This window comes from Aquila chrysaetos, chromosome 8, assembly GCF_900496995.4.
Source record: "Aquila chrysaetos chrysaetos chromosome 8, bAquChr1.4, whole genome shotgun sequence".
NCBI lineage: Eukaryota > Metazoa > Chordata > Aves > Accipitriformes > Accipitridae > Aquila > Aquila chrysaetos.
Genome location: NC_044011.1, coordinates 9938900 through 9955338, shown reverse-complemented (window position 1 = coordinate 9955338; position 16439 = coordinate 9938900). Strand labels below are relative to the sequence as shown.

The window sequence follows — 16439 nt, the reverse complement described above, 5'->3', positions numbered from 1 at the left end:
AAGGCTTAGATTCAGGTATTCAGTTGTTTTGGTTGAACAGTTTTTGGTGTAAAAAGGAGATCTCAGTCTCTGGGTACTGTATGTTCTCTGATTGTCTTAGGAGACGTAGCCTGAAATTTTATTTTAATGAAAATCTTTCCATGGAGAGATTTCTTTTTTCAAATCTAATGCTGTCAGGTATGTTATCAAGTCCAATATATTCAACCACTTCTTGCTTGAAAGAACTTCATGAATTCATTCTGTGTGTCTATGTCCAAAATTTGTGCCATTTTAACTATGCCATTTTAACATCATTCATACAATACAGCAATCCTATGATGGCTGCAGTTGTACATGTAGTTTAAAAAAATTGCTTATACCAAGACAGATTGTTCTCATTCATAACTGTTTGAATTTATAGAGTTGTGAGGTAGTTGTACCCACTCTAGGAAGTATATTGCTTTGTCTACAAAAAAGTTAAAAATCTCCTCCTTCTCTGTCAAAGTATCTTCCCTTGTCTGAAAAGTCTATGTGTGTTGTCTTGACAAAAGCAGGATATTTCAGTTAAATTGAGATTTTTACATCACTAGACTGCTAGAATATTTCTCAGCAAGTCAGTTCCAAAATATATTTCATACTTATTACAGAGCCCCCACAATTTTATTTCTGCTTTTAACTAAACCGGTTAAACCATTCAGTCTGACATAATAATATACCCATGTTCAGAGCTCTTGCCAAAGAACAGGTTCTCCAGGTAAAGTCTAGAAAATTTACAGGGTTCAATGTTAAAGTTATATTTGTATAGTTAAAAACAGAAAAAAACCTCAACCCATTGCTAATATAATGAAGTTCTTAACACAGAAGCATTTGCTATCTATCAAAAAACCCCCAAACAAACATAAACCCCTCCTATATTCAGGATATACCACTGAACTCAAATGGCCTTTTTTCCACACAAGAAGCAAGCTTTAAACATATGGCAACCACTACAGGGAACCAAGGATGCCTCGTTTTGTCCAGCTGCTTACAGCAGAAAACTTAAATACATACTAACAACTTATCTGTGGATTACTAACTGGTCAACACCCCTGAGAACAAGGGGAAAACCTTCATTAGAACACTGCATACCTCTATCAAGAAAGTTAAATCAATGTAACTACCATGGTTGTGGTTTCATCGTGGTAAAGATCTTTTATACTGATGAAGCTCTAAGGAAAGGTTTAATGAGTTTGACCTTAATACCTTTAGATCACAACCCTATCCAAACAAGTCTAATCAATATAACTTAAAATTAGCTGATTTTTTAGTTATAGAAGTCTGAGTTTTTACTTACATCATGTTTAAGTACCCTAAACCTTTTTTATAAACTAATTCAGTCCAAAACCAGAAAAAACCCCACACCCTCAGACATGAAGCAAAAATGTACAGATTTGGAGGGGTTTCTTCCACAATGAGGTAGAATAGAGACTTGTTTATAGTTCTTTTAGAGGAAAACAGTTACTTTAATCTGTTTTTAATTAATCACCTTAATTATCAATAATTAATATGAAATATAATAATAATAATTTAGAAATTACATCAGCTTCTTAAGGGACATGAAGGTACACACATATAAGAAAATAATTTGGCATTCTTCTGCTACTACAATACCTTAACTAAATATAGTTATTTTTTCCTACTGAGCCAGCCGGTGCACTGGTTATTCTAGCACCTTAAAAATTAGGAAAAAATTACTGACCCTTTAGAATTGTTTAATACTCATCATTATGAAAAATGTTGAAATAATGTAGTATGAGCATGACCTCTCTGTACCCACAGCTATCTAAGGAATAATACTGGGAAGACAGAAGTTTGGCTGTACTTTAATAAAGAAAGCAAATTAGGAGAATTATGCGATGGGACATCTGAATCTCAGTGGCAGCTGCCGTATTAAAAAAACCCCACTGTCACAGTCCAAAATTTGTTTGTACTGTAATACATTCCAGCAACACATGCACAGTACATTATAGTCTTACTGAGTAGAAAAAGGATCCAAAAGATAGATAGATATAGATAGACAGATAGATAGATAGATAGTTATGGGAAGGGGAGACCAAGAAGGATTTACCTACATATACAGCTTAAGATGTCAACAGAGTAGATATGGCTCTAATGTTTTAAACAACGACAAACATCCATTCTATCTCCTTTCAACATAAAAGGCTAAGAAACTAGAGAGAGGGCCTTTCTTTGTCAGGGAAGGAGTTACTGCATGGAGAGAAGGCCGACTTTACCTATTGTTAAGACAATGACAGCAGAGCTGCCAATAATCAATGTGCCAAAAGATGTAACCTAAAGATATGCTAACTTTTCATTGCCCTGGCCAACATAACACCCTTTTGCAGTCATATTGTCTGTGCATATGCCAGCAGAGGGAAAGAGTGGTTCCTCTCTGGTTACACTTCTGCCCCCAAGAACAGCCCAAACTAAAGCTGAATACAGCTTACTTATCACATCTGTTGGTACTCCCTTTTTTTTTTTCCCCCAGAAGGTATGTACATCTAAAAGAAAAGATACAAAAAGCATGAATAGAAATAGCACAAGACCCATAAAAGAATGAAACAGATGAAGTCCACCATCTGATCTACACGTATACATGATCCCATGCCATCCAATGGTAAGTGCTCCCAATTTCTAAGGATTTCAGAAGTAGGGGTTATGAAATACAGGATCTATTTATCAAAGGATCCTTGATTACAATTCAGAGAATGTGCAATGTTACACAAAAGCAATTAAAATGCAACCAATATTTTGGAGAAAACAAGCGTTACTCTGAGCATGGTATTTTTTACCAGTCACAGGCTTTCAGCGACATACTGAAATATACATTCGGGGTGATCTCCCCACCATGTATAAATATCTGAAGGGAGGATGTAAAGAAGACTGAGCCAGGCTCTTTTCAGAGGTGCCCAGTGACAGGACCAGAGACAATGGGTACAAACTGGAACACAGGAGGTGCTGTCTGAACATAAGGAGAAACCTTTTTACCATGAGGGTGACTGAGTGCTGGCACAGGTTGTGCAGAGAGGCCGTGGAGTCTCCGTCCTCAGAGGTATTCAAAAGGACATGGATCTGGGCAACTAGGTCCAGGTGGCCCTGCTTGACCACAGAGGTTCGACCAGATACAACCTTCAGAGTTTCCTTCCAACCTCACCCAATCTGAGAGTCTGTGCTTCTGTGATACCACAGCAACTGCGAGGATAGGGTACGCTGAACACCATCTATATTCCTAGGCATGCATCTATCTTCTCTGGCAAAAAGGGTTCCTAAGACATTTGGTTCAGAGACTCATGTAAAAGCCTAATCTGAAAGTAAATTTGGTAACTGTTTTTCCCCTTCATTTATGACTGTTGTCGCCCAGGCTGGAGAAACCTACTTTAGGCTCCACATTAAAGGGCAGTTTTATTTCACAGCATGACTTGAAGTGGTACGTAACACTGAAGTCATTTTCCTTCTTTCCAATAATTGTTTTTTTCTTTTTTCTTCCAGCTTTTAAAACACTCTATAATGTGTAATCCCACTGAAAACACATACTGCAATAAATATTATAAATGATGCATAGATATCTCAGAGCTTCTAATAGAATTAGAAGTTAAAACATACTTTCTTACCCCATTAAAATGAAAGAAAAACCTATATGTTAATTTTTTCAACACAGAGGCAAAATTGTTTCCTTTGCAAAGTTTATTTTGCATCAAAGAATTGCTGTTCCTGTCTTTTGGAACGGATGGAATAATTTTCTTCATAAATCAAGTATGCATTTGTTTTCATTTACTGTTTATACATAAAATAAACAATTGATGTCCAATGTAGTGAAATGTGTCTTAAGGGATATTGGAAAAAGAAACGAAAGAGGTAGCCGAAAGTCTGAATAAAACTACATCAAATCTTCTGAATCCTCCCAACTGTTCTTTTCAGATGGAACTTAGCACTTTGGAGGCCAGCCTCGATGACACTGTCACTATGTAAGGCAGGTGCAAGATGAGGCTGTCCTTTAAGGGGTTCAGTGTGAAGTGAGACACAGAGCCAAAGAAAGAAGTGGAGAAGGAAGAATAAAATGGTTATAAAATAATTTTGCAGTCACCCAATGCTGAGCTTTCTTACTCCTGTAAGTGCCACAGTGTCTTAAACAGGCCCCAGGAACATTTGTTGGAGCAGCCTCCCCGGGGTGTGGCTGGATTTGGTAGAATCTAACATATCATCAAAGGAAACAGACTTTCTAAGGTAGAAATGTAGGCATGATTTTTTTTCTTCTGGTATTCACATTACTAAAAGCAACAAAGACACTGGCTGAGCAATGGCAGAATCAGACCTATAGACCGCATGCGACTGTTCTCAGGAAAGTTCCACCAGTAATTCTGGATTCTGGGTCAGCTCAACACTAAATTTATCTAATGCTGATGCCCTGCACCAGGTCATTGGAAGCAACAGGAGAGCACTAAGGAAGAGTGGATGACACAAATTCCTTATGAGGATGGCACCTGTGGAACTACAGTAAAAATACTAAAAATATTGGCCTCCTTGGTCAGGCCAATTAGTGATAGATTCTCCTCTGCCGTGATGGAAAAATATCCCTTTCTGAGACAGATTTTGTTATTGGAAATTGTTCAAACTGTCTAATGGATACGACAAATAGAGGTTTTGTATCTACATTAGCATGGAATTGGGCATGAACTACAAACACCACTAGGAGACAGGAATTACTATCATAATACAGTCCTGCACCAACTGTCTCAGCAGTTCGTATTCAGCAGACTCAGGTTGGGTCATGAGAGAAATGAGTGCACAAAAGAGTACATCTCCCTGCATAGCAGGTAGGGAGAGGATCAGAATATGTCTGATTTCTCTCTGGCATCCTGGCACAGCTGGGCCTGGGCTACACAACAGAATAACATATCTGTGTCTTAAAATGTTCCCTCACTCTCAAAAAGCACTGGTTCACTAGAAAAAGAATTAGGCTTATGATTAAGTATGCTGACAATATAACTAATGCAGAAGGATTTCCTGAACCTGTGGAAAACCTGGAAAAAAAGAGTTCCGAGAACTCTTTTTCTCTGCACTGGTCTTCTCGAAACAGCATTAACATCAGTGCCCAGTGGTAGTAATTTAGATGTCAGAATTGAGACATTTTTCATTATTTATGTAGAAAGAAGCACATATATTGAATATGTATCATTTCCTGTAAGTACTGCTTTTGTCGGCCAAATTCAGGGAAATTAGACTATTTTTGCACTAATATAATACATTCATTAGCAGGAACCCGACAATAAATGGTTGCTTCACATTTGTTAAGTTTGACCAAGGCGCACACATTACAATGATAAATTTCCTATGCACAGTATTCAATAGAAGTATTTTAACACACAGTGTTTGTCATGTGTTAGCTAAGATGTATCAAAAACATTTTTATCCTCAGACCAAACATGTAATTTTGGAGAGGCAAATACCTACGTCATTCAGTCTCAAAAATTCAATCACATTTTTAATATCTCCTCAGCCTGTGAGTGAGATCACACTTTATCACATTGCACTCCACTGAGTGGAGTTTATTTTGCAGTTTAGCTTTAAAGGACAAATTGATTTTCTGTAACCTGCTTGCAAAATTACCCCAGCAGTGGTAACCAGCAGTGGGGAGACGCTGACTCAGCAGCGGTAAGGGCTAGATAATTGCACAGGTGCTACTTGTCCCTTTCTCTTTCAGTCAGCCTTGCTCCGACACAGTGAGCAGCACTCCTTTCTTTCTCTGTCACCGAGCCAGGATACAAGTAGTGAATTCCAGGAAAAATATGTGATCTGAAATGAGCAGTGGTGAAAGGCAGTGCACTGTGGAATGGAGTTTCACAATGACATATTAAAAAAAGAAGAGATCAAAAGTAAACTGCCTTTTTATTTTCTATTACTGAAAATCTCTGCCAAGTTTATATTCATTAAAAAGAAAACACCCTACTGAAATAACTTGATTCAAATGGAGTTAGGAAGTAAGAACTCAAACTGTATTAAAGGTCTTTCTCTTCCTAGGAATACAAAAGCATCAAATTCAAAATACTATGCTACCATCTATTAGGAAGACCACTTAAATTGTCTATGACTTGTTATTTATCAGTCACTGGAAGGCACCCAAAAGACACTAGCGCTCTTCCCTTGCAGAACTGTGATGTACCACACAGCCCATGCTAACTGACAAGCTACCTAAACAACAACTTTTCACGGTGCCAGAGAAACAAAATTCAGCAAATGTCCATTTCTTTGTTAGTTTTAAGATGAAAAGCAATAGATAAAAGCAATACCCCTAATATGACAAGCTATGAAAGAGCAGTTCTGTGGCAGAGACAGTGTAACAAAACCTGTGAAGTCAGGAGGCTCCTCTGGAGTGCGGAGGGCAGGGACAACAACAGAACTGTACGCGCCAGCTGCTGAATAAAATCCAGACGTGCTCTCAGTGCCAGAAACTAAGTCTCATATCAGCTGCAGGGAGTTAAATCAGATTCAAATATAACTCCCCATGTCTGACAAGATTGGAAATAATGATGTGAGCTCTAAGGAACACTTGAAAACTATAGAAGCTGTGCAAAACACCTTTGGTCCTTGTAATAGAGGGTATACTGAAAACTCAACCATTACTACCAAGAACAAAATGTGAATAATTACCAAATAGTAATGAGTCACTTGTCCCCGCAGGAGAAATGGCCTCACCATAGCGCCTGTGCATGAGTGTGGAGACCTAAAGTCCATTTACCACATTTCAACCCAGATTCTTACTTTGGTTGAATTTTGCATTATGACAAATAGATACTGAGTCAAATGTTACTGTCTTCTATACCAGGAGTATGTCATAGAGTCAGTTACATTGAAAAACTGAGCTTTACATGTATAGCTTGGTGTATGCCAGTTTGCAGAATCAGACCTTCCATTTGCAGATATGCATTTTCCTTTTCCTTATAGAGTTAACACCGTGAATGTTAGCACTGCTATGGCTCCAAAAAAAAGAACTGTAAACGTGACTGCTATAATCAGGTTTTTTTGTGGGTGGTTTGTTTTTTTTTCTCCCCCTTCTGGAAAGAGGAATACCCTAATTATCTGAATCATGGCTACTGAAACAAATTGCAACACTGTATATACATGAAATAAATATTTTTAAAAGCTTAAAACCAACAAAAGATATAAAACAGTGTGAAACTAATGACTAAAATTTTCAAGGTATTTGAAGAAAGTTGCTGGCAGGCTTGTAGGTGGTCTACATAAGACTCCCAGACTCCAATTCTTCCAGACATGCTTTTGTGCTTGATTAATTAGAGAAACTAGGGAGAGGTGATACTTTTGCAGTGACTGATGTTTTCCTATAATTAAATCAATCTAGTATATATCTCCCATAAAGCATTAGGTCATGAAATGTTCATAAAACACCAACCTAAGTGTCAACTGGAAAATTACAAATTTAATATTTAGATGGATGTCTTTGGTAAAAATAAAAACAGTGGTCTCTTTAATTTCATAGAAATATAGTATCATAAACTTACTCTGAGCATCATATATTAAAAATAATGCTATGCAAATAGGCATGACAGTTAAATAAGGTTATAGAATAAGACTGTTTAAATGAATAAGTAATACTTTAAAATGTCAGTCAACACACCATGAAAAAAAGAAAGCTCAATTTAATTAGGTTGGTCATTTGTGGCTTAGGTAGGAAAAGGATTAGCATGTAGAGTAAGTTAAGGCTGCCCAAAGCTTTGTGTGGGTTTTACACAGGTATTCACTTTCATTTCAATAAAAGAATTAGTATAACAAATGCTGGCTTACATGGTGCTTTGCTGCTTATGGCATAAGAGAGCTTCTCAAGAAACTTGCTGTGTTGCCATGTAAAGGTCAGGCACAGTTTACAGAGAATTATAAAAAAAAAAAAAAAGAGATCTTAAAAAAATGGCTTTGCTAACAAATCTGTAGTATGGTGGTACAGACAAGCTTTTTTATAGTTTGCTTATGCCAACTTTATTTTTAATAATTTCTCTATAAAAGGAAAATAATTGTAGTACCAGTAGAGAAGATGTCTATCAGCAATCACTGGCATAGTCCAGTAGGATTGGAGGGGAAAGATAGGGGGTTTGGGGTAATATACTAACTTACATGATTTTTTTTTAATGTGCACAAAAGTCAAGCAATTGGCAGTAATGTTTTCAGCCTGACATAACTTGCCTACTGCAGACTGCAATGCATTGAAGAAAGCAGAGTACATACAACGCACTTGCTGGGAGGACCGCACTTTTGCCTAGCATTAATGCAAGAGGTCTCCACACAGTACTGAAAAATAAACGGGGTTTAGTTCGTATTTCAAGCTTCCCCAGCTGGAATTATTTTCTATCTCCCTGGAAGATGGACCAGAAAGTGAGAAGAAAAGCGATTACACGGGCCAGGCACATGCCAAATCTGCACCTAATCTTCATAACCACAGGACTGAGGTACATGGTAGGTATTTATAAAACAAACTGACTGTTGCATAGTGCATTCACGGCAATAAGTGTGCCCATTTTGCAAATATTGCGCTTTGGAAGTCCTAAGCACTGCCAGCCCAAACTGCTGGAACAGCACACTCACTGTTTTTAACTACTGTGCTCCACTCAAATTTGAGAAGAAAAGAAACAGATTTTATTTGTTTTGGAGAGAAAGTAACAAGAACCTTAAGTGTAAATTATTTTCATAGACAAGCATTCTTTAAAAAATAAAACAGTCAAAAATTATCATTTGATACTCTCTAAAAGCTATTTTCCTTTTCTCCTTTGTACTTTTATGCTGAAGTACCTTCTCAAATCTTCTGAAAGCTGGGATTTTTCGAATCAATCTTGAAAATCACAAATGCTTCCACTACAAGTTTCCAGCTACTTTCTTTTCATATCTACTGTAAAATATGCTAATAGAAAAAACAAGCAGCTGCACTCTGATCATTCAATGGAAACTACCAGCTTGTGTATATTTATTGTGTTCTTGACCCTGTATTTGCCAAAAGAATGTAGGCTGGCATACATTTCAGACAAGCAGATACAAAAAGTGTATTTAGAATTATGCCACACTGGAACTTTTTATAATAGTGTTTTTATTGCGGCATTATGAGGAATTCTTGTCAGACAATAAAGGGATTTTTTTTTTTTAAAGTCTCCAAAATGAAGAACACTATTTAGCAGATACTGTAAAAACTGAAAGGTTTGGAAATTTATTTAAGTCTACTTAATACAAGGAACATAATGACTCCAACCGAATGGCAGAGGTGTGAAAGTCATTATTTCCAGGAGTGGTCAGGCCAATGGAAGCCACTGAGTCTAGCAAAGGACACATGTTGTGTGCTGTCAATGCAATACACTAGGTTCAAACTCGTCTAGTGATAACAGCAATGTCTTTCAGCAGCACTGACTGCTTGTATTCAAGATGAATACAATGTCGTCTGTGTTTTTATCCATTCTGAATATTATATTATTGGAAATGTACGTTAATGGCAACTTCTCTTGTATTTTGGTTTATAAGTGATTCAAGCCTATACTAACCACCAATATTTAAACGCAACCTTGGGAGAAAGCAAATCCCCTTAGATGTGTTCATTTGGAACACCACAAAATGCAACACTTCCAAGCCTCTGAAATAAATCAGAGATAGGCAGGTAATTCAGGAATAGCATGCGGAGCTTGAGTGGGTTTGTTGTTGTGGCTTTTTGAATTAGATATCTATAAGCATTGCTACGGTTTATTCTTTTCGATGAGAATAAAGGAGCTGGGTTTTTAAAGGATCTCACGGTGCTATTACGTGTAAAGACATTGAAGCACTGGGTTACCTCCAGAACACGAAGCTGAAATTAACCACTTTAAAGCACAGTGAAACACAAATTTAAACATGTGCCAAATATGAAAGCCCCCCCACCCAATCTATACCATGGTAAGGCTCAGCCTGCTGTAAAACCTAAGCCTCTCACATAACAAACCTGGTAGACAAACACTGTGATTTATGAGAGAGGAAGAACTCTCATTCCCCAGTGGCACAACCGGTGAAATTCAGCAGCACTTAGACAAAAACAAACCTCCAAAACTTTACACTACTGCACATTCAAGTCAAACAACACTCCCATTTCAGGATGCAAACCAAACTTGACGGATCTCCTGCTAACTTTCTGTCCTGGCACAATAACTTTCCCCTGACTTTATATGCGGCAGCTAGGCTGGACAGATTAATATTCTCAACTGCACAGCCACTTAATCCCTCCTTGTCTCATTCTATAATGGTCACAATCAAGACCTGAATTCAGGTCTTTCTATGGCCTTAACAACTGCTCCAAGCTTTGCATGAGCATCTATAATTCCAACTCTTTAGCACACATGTAGTTGTAATCATTGTGCACACTACCAGGTTAATCGTTAGTCCTTAAAATATAAAGCTAAGAAGGTCTTTACAGGATTGGAGCTCTAGTCTGCAACATGTTCCTTGTGTGTGCTGCAAATAATGGAGATAAGTGAGTGAAATTTTCACAAACCTTTGAATTACTCTTCTCAGTTATGAACAGCGAGAAAAAAAATTAAGTAGAAATACATATATACATAGCCACATGTATGCAAATAGATAAAGCTAGATATATCATTTCCATATACTCCAAACCCTTGAAACAAACAAACAAACAAACAAACAAACAAGCTTACCCTTGGCAACGTCAGTGTTCCTTGTTTACACACACTGCAGCGGACCCTCAGTTTCCCAGGTTTCACAGCTTGGCAGAAATTTTTGCAAAAAACATAAAAACTGTTGTAACTAGCTGCACCTGCCAGGAGGAAAAAAACCAAGAAACAAACAAAAACATTTGATGTATACTGAAAATCAGTAACCAACTGTCATGAAAGGTTTCTATTTGACTCTATAAGTGATAAGTAAAAAAATCGGTTGACTAATTTTAAGGCCTGAATTCAGCATTGTGATCATCTTATCTTGCCTGATCTAGTTCTTAGCACCTTTCAGTAACTCCTGCTTCTTGATCAATAGCCATAGGTGAACTACACCGTAACTCCTAGAAAATGCATCCTGTCTTGAGTTTGAGCTTACCACTGATGAGCACCAGCTGTAATCTTTGGGAAGTGATGTATGAGATTAATTAGTCCAGCTCTCCATAACTTGCATCTTTCATTTGTCTAGCTGCAAGTTTTAGTGAGTTCAAATTGCATGAAAATTTCCTTGGATGAAGTTTAAAAGATCAGTTTGACTGATATCACAGTAAGAAAACAGATATTTAATTTAGCAAATTTAGTTTTATTCATGGAAGACTGGGAACCATTTCTTTGTTCTTGCTGGCAGCGCTATAACCTAGCAAAGTTTGTAAACTGCTGCCAAGATATTAGGCCAAGCAAATTTTCAAGGAAAATTAAATGAAACGCATTCTGTTCTGTGAAACTATGGAACAGAAGATGATATGCAGAGAATTGTGTAAGCCTGGGGCAATGCTAATGAATTTGATTTCACATGCAATCCTGATCACTATTTTGAGTACAGCACTTTTTAGAATGGCTATTGCTATTCCTTAGAAAATGATGGAAGATTCACAGTGTGATTTTAATCTAGACTAGACATCTCCAAGTTCAGAGACTCAAGCTTATTATCAGAAGTTGAACTGAGACCAGAATAAAGTTTTTAACAGATTTTTCCCAATATCAAGAGGAATGGTTGTGGAGGTTTGTCTATTAACAGTGGTGAACTTCAGAATCAATAGCAGTCCCTTAGAGATCAAACATTTTTCACTGTCTTCTTCCCCATTCTCCTACTTCTCGCTACATTTATCAGCAATATACTTTTTATGTATATTTGAATCCTAACATGTTACCTCAGTAAATATGATCTGGAATAATATTTTTAAATCTGACTGACTTGCTTTATTTTTACATGTCCTTCACATGATAAGGGTCAGATGCTGTGTTCTGCCAAAGAAAATGCCTATTGATTTCATGATACACCTATTCATACGTGTCCTAACATAAATGTGCAACTAGTTTCCAAAACTCAACTTCAGAGAACTGTCATCCAAAAACCTTTTTTTCTAAGAAAAAGTATGTAGATGTTTTAAAAGAAGATGTACGCTGATGAAAGAAGAAGTTTTATAACACTTTTTCAAGTTTTCAGAAAGGTAAGCTACATTAAGAGTACATCAGTGATGTATCCAATATTAATTTTAGTCAACTGATCTATCAAGTGTTTTCATTATGCTGCCCTGGGGAATATTAATCACCATAGCAGAACATAAAGCATAACAGAATTAAAACTGAATTCAGTTTTTGTGGAAAATTAACACACATCCATACATTCATGCACATACAAACTTTTCACATGAGAAAGTGCAACTCAAAAGGTTGAGAGCACACTTCTCCAATCAGTCTAAAACACAGTTCTGAGATTAAAATAGTTCAACTGACAAAAAAAAGGCTTATGCTGAAACATTTAATAAGTGGTACAATGTTGAGAGTTGAATACAAACTAAACATGACAAAATTTTGGACATTTGGATCTCTATTTACTCGTATTTTGCCTAAGCTCCTAATGCTAGGACTGAGATCACGTCTGGATTAGACTTAATTTGAGCTAGAATCCACAACAAAAGTCTAAACTACAGCATTGCAAATGAGGAGGAGTACACTTGCAAATGATTGAATTTTACTTTCGGCAGTTCCTCTATGCAGGGTCAGCAGGTCAATCAATAAAACAAAAGGGCAGTACCTGTAGCACAATTCAAAGGAAATACTACATGACTTAAGTAAGCAAAAATGCTATTGCTAATAGAGGCCCACAATAAACAAGATGATTTCAGCCACTTAGTCTCAAGTGCAGGAAGTGAGACCAGAGCCCTTTACCTATTTTGGTATCACCAGTCCTCTCCCGTTGCTCTGATTTCTTATATGGGCAGTCTAATGAGACTAATGAGACTGCTGCTTCTATTCACATTTAGAAGCACTTATCCTGAGTAGATCTGTGATGCCACTACCCACCCTCCTAATTCAGTTCTACTCTCCAGAAAGATTCCTGCCATGACTTTAATGAAACCCGTCCTGTCAAACAGAACCATCTTATTGAGTACATGAGCCCTTACAAAATAAAATAGTTTGTTAATTGGGCTGATGCCTTTCCTGATCCAGTGTCCACTCCCTGATGTCTTGTGTCCCTGTCTCACATTTTATACCAAGTTTATTTCAAGCAGGAAACTACTTGAGGCAGGAATCATTCTTTCTGCCTGCTTTGTGTTCTAAGCTCATTCCATCTGGACCTAAAGATAAAATTATATTATTGATAATACTCTGCAAAATATTCACAGGATAGTATGGCATAAATCAGCATGACTGAATACTGTGGTAAAAAATAGCAGTCATAGGAGAGGCCTAAAATGAGACATACTGCTGATTTACTATAGAGGATAAATCTTATGCATTAGCTTGATATTTACTCCGTGCACAAATAGACTACATTAGCTCAATATTCATTTTTCTTACCACTTTCCATTTTTTTCCTTTTTCATGAATATAAAAAGTACCCCAAACACATCCCCCATGCACAACTTCGAAACACAAGAAACAAATTTATAATACAATGAGTTGGAGCAGTTAAGCAGCACAGATCTATTCAGAGACCCAGAATATCTTTTGAAATGCCTGCTATAGCAAGGCTGCTGGAGAGGCACAACATGACAAGAGGAATGTTCTGATTTTAGGAGGAAAGTGTAAATGGGCATTTCCAGCAAACCATTCACCATTTTATGCAGACATACTGATCTCATTCTCACAAGGTGCAGTTACATCATTAGGTGTATGTCCTGAGCAGCATCACCAGGAGCGGCGAAGACTGAATTAAAAATGCAAATGCTAAAAGTCAGCATATAGTACAATACTGATGGCCAGCATTCAACTCTTTACTGACTTGTTAATGTCCCTGTGGATTTTAGCATGGTCCTTGGCTGAGACTGCATCCCCTTGAATTCCTTTTCAGAGGGGAACTGAAAGAAACAGGAACAAAGAAATCTGCTTTATGCACCAGCTCTGACGTAGCAATATTAACAAGTAATGTAATTATGGCACCGTGCCAGTAATCACTAAAATTGCTGCAGAACCAACCTTAGAACCTCATCTTTCCTCATTCAATCATGGTCTATAAGTTTTCATAAAGCTTTCCATTAATATTTTATAATACTGGCACTCAGCAAGAATGTGAAGACACAGCAGATTACAAGTTTAAAAAAAATGTAGGTCCCTTTATAAATGCTGATTTTGATATTGAACATGAGCATTAATGCCATAAATAAATAAATAAAATTATAACTACTAGTCTTCTTTGCAGTTACATACATTGGTGGGAGGGAAGACTGAGGGAAAAACAAATGCACTGTATCTGCACTTATTCTTTTCTGAGAAGGTAAAGTCACAACAACCTCAATTTTCAGGTCCATATTCCAAATATTTATTTGTGGGACGAGGGTCCCATAATAGTTTCTTTTGACCATCAATGATTCATCCGGTGGTCTGGACACTTTTCTAGCTTTCCCACACCAGTTGGTAATCAGCATGTCTTTTGAGAATCCATTTACTTTGAGTCTCTTATCCTTAAAGATGATGTAACAAGGATCTGTCATTTTGTTGACAGGTATTTTACTTTAATTTACTGTAAACCAAAAAGATGCCACCAGAAAGTTGATCTTACAAACCTGAGTTTCTAAGTTTGAGCTCCAAAAGCATTTTTTCAGCACATGATCGTAGGCTAACTTTTTAAGAAGCCATCTCCAACATGTCAAGCTTCAGATAAATCTGACTTGGAAATGCAGGAAAAAAGTGTCTTTCATTTTATTCACATGTGATGAATTAGCAACCAAATGAAAAATTTCCATCTGCACTGGTGAATTCCTCTCATAACTTGTTTCAACATAGCAAAACTCATTTAATGCACAACTGCCTGGCTATACAGGTCTACCTTACCTGCCCTTTGCATTTGGTAAGAACACTTACAGGATTGAATCTTTCAGGGAAAATAAGGGAATGTCTCCTGTCTGAAGTCACAAGAAATGCGTCTCCCATCTGCAGTCATAGAGAATTCAAAACCTCTTTCCTCAGGTCATCCGTTCTAGCACTTCAATATCTTTATCTTTAAGAAGATACTCCTTATTTCTAGCTTTAATTTTCTGTGCTGAAATTTAACAGTTACATCCTCTACTTTCACCCAAAGATATGGAAGCCAATTTATTTTCTTTCTCTTTGCAGTAGGTTTTTGTATTGGTTTTCTATTTCATGGGCTAGTCAACCCCAATATGATCATTCCTTTCTTACTCACAATACTCTCTAGAGCTCAAAATATTTCTCCTGGATTTTTCTTTAAATAGTGTTAGGTGCAGCTCCCTAAACTTGTCACGATTTTCCAGCTGAAGTCTTTCCAATGCTGAACACAATAGGGTTCTTTTTCGAAGACATCTTGTTATCTGTTCCTGTATAATATTTTTCTCAACATTATGGGCATAACTTAATTGGTTCTTGTTCAGTCTATGATCTAAAATGAACCTCCAGACCCTTGTCTACTTCATCTGCTGTAACCCACTCCGTATTTGTGTTGCTGAATGCTGCCAGCCAAGCGCAATACCCTGGGCTGGCCCCTTCTGAGCAGCATGGTGTTTCCTTCCAGACTGTATTTCCAATTTGTCATGATCATTTGACATTCTCAGGCTGTCATCCGCATTATCTGCGGTCCCTCCTAGCTTGGTGATGTCTACTGCTTTAACAAGTATTGTATCTATTCCATCCTCCAGGTCATTAATGAGAATATTGATTAATATCAGATGTAGGGCAGACCCATTCAATATATCCCTCCATTTTGATGATGAACTATTAAGAACTACTCCCTGGCTACAGATTAGTAGACAAGTTCACAGCAACCCTACTGTATTCTTATCTATATCTGGACCCCCCGTTTGCTAATGACAGTATCATGCTAAATAGTCAAAAACCTTGGAAAGGTGAATATGTGATATCTACTGCTTTCTTCTCTCCACAGCTCAACATGACCTGTTTTTTGATAAATTCATCCTGTTTGTTACTCTTGTTCTTGGATTCTTTCAGGTACTTGCAAGTGTTAGATTTTTCCTCCAACCGTTTTCAGGAACTTCAATTAAGCTTTTAGGTTTTAAAATTCCTAGACTTTTCCATTACTTTTTAAAAACATCACCAGATCCCCCCTCCATTCTTCCTATATATTATTTATTTTCTGGGAGTTCTAGAAGTTATTTCTATAGTTCTGAGATTCCATTCAATAAGGAGGACATTTACTTTAAAAGAATAAAAATTATACTAATGTCTCATAAAGTAGCAAATTTAGAATTATCCACATAGGAGCAAGCAAAAAATAAGTCTGAGCTGTTTGAGGATTTTTCTTGTTTTGTT

At 37.1% G+C, this 16439-nt stretch overlaps 1 protein-coding gene across 1 annotated transcript in view; it reads right to left on the bottom strand.

Annotated features, from left to right (window-relative positions):
- The window catches only part of PRKN (parkin RBR E3 ubiquitin protein ligase), an 800965-nt gene that overhangs the window by 481207 nt on the left and 303319 nt on the right, over nt 1–16439 (bottom strand). Inside the window, exon 4 of the mRNA XM_030022007.1 lies at nt 10692–10810. Coding sequence (XP_029877867.1) covers nt 10692–10810 — 119 coding nt within the window. The remainder of the gene's footprint in view (nt 1–10691; nt 10811–16439) is intronic.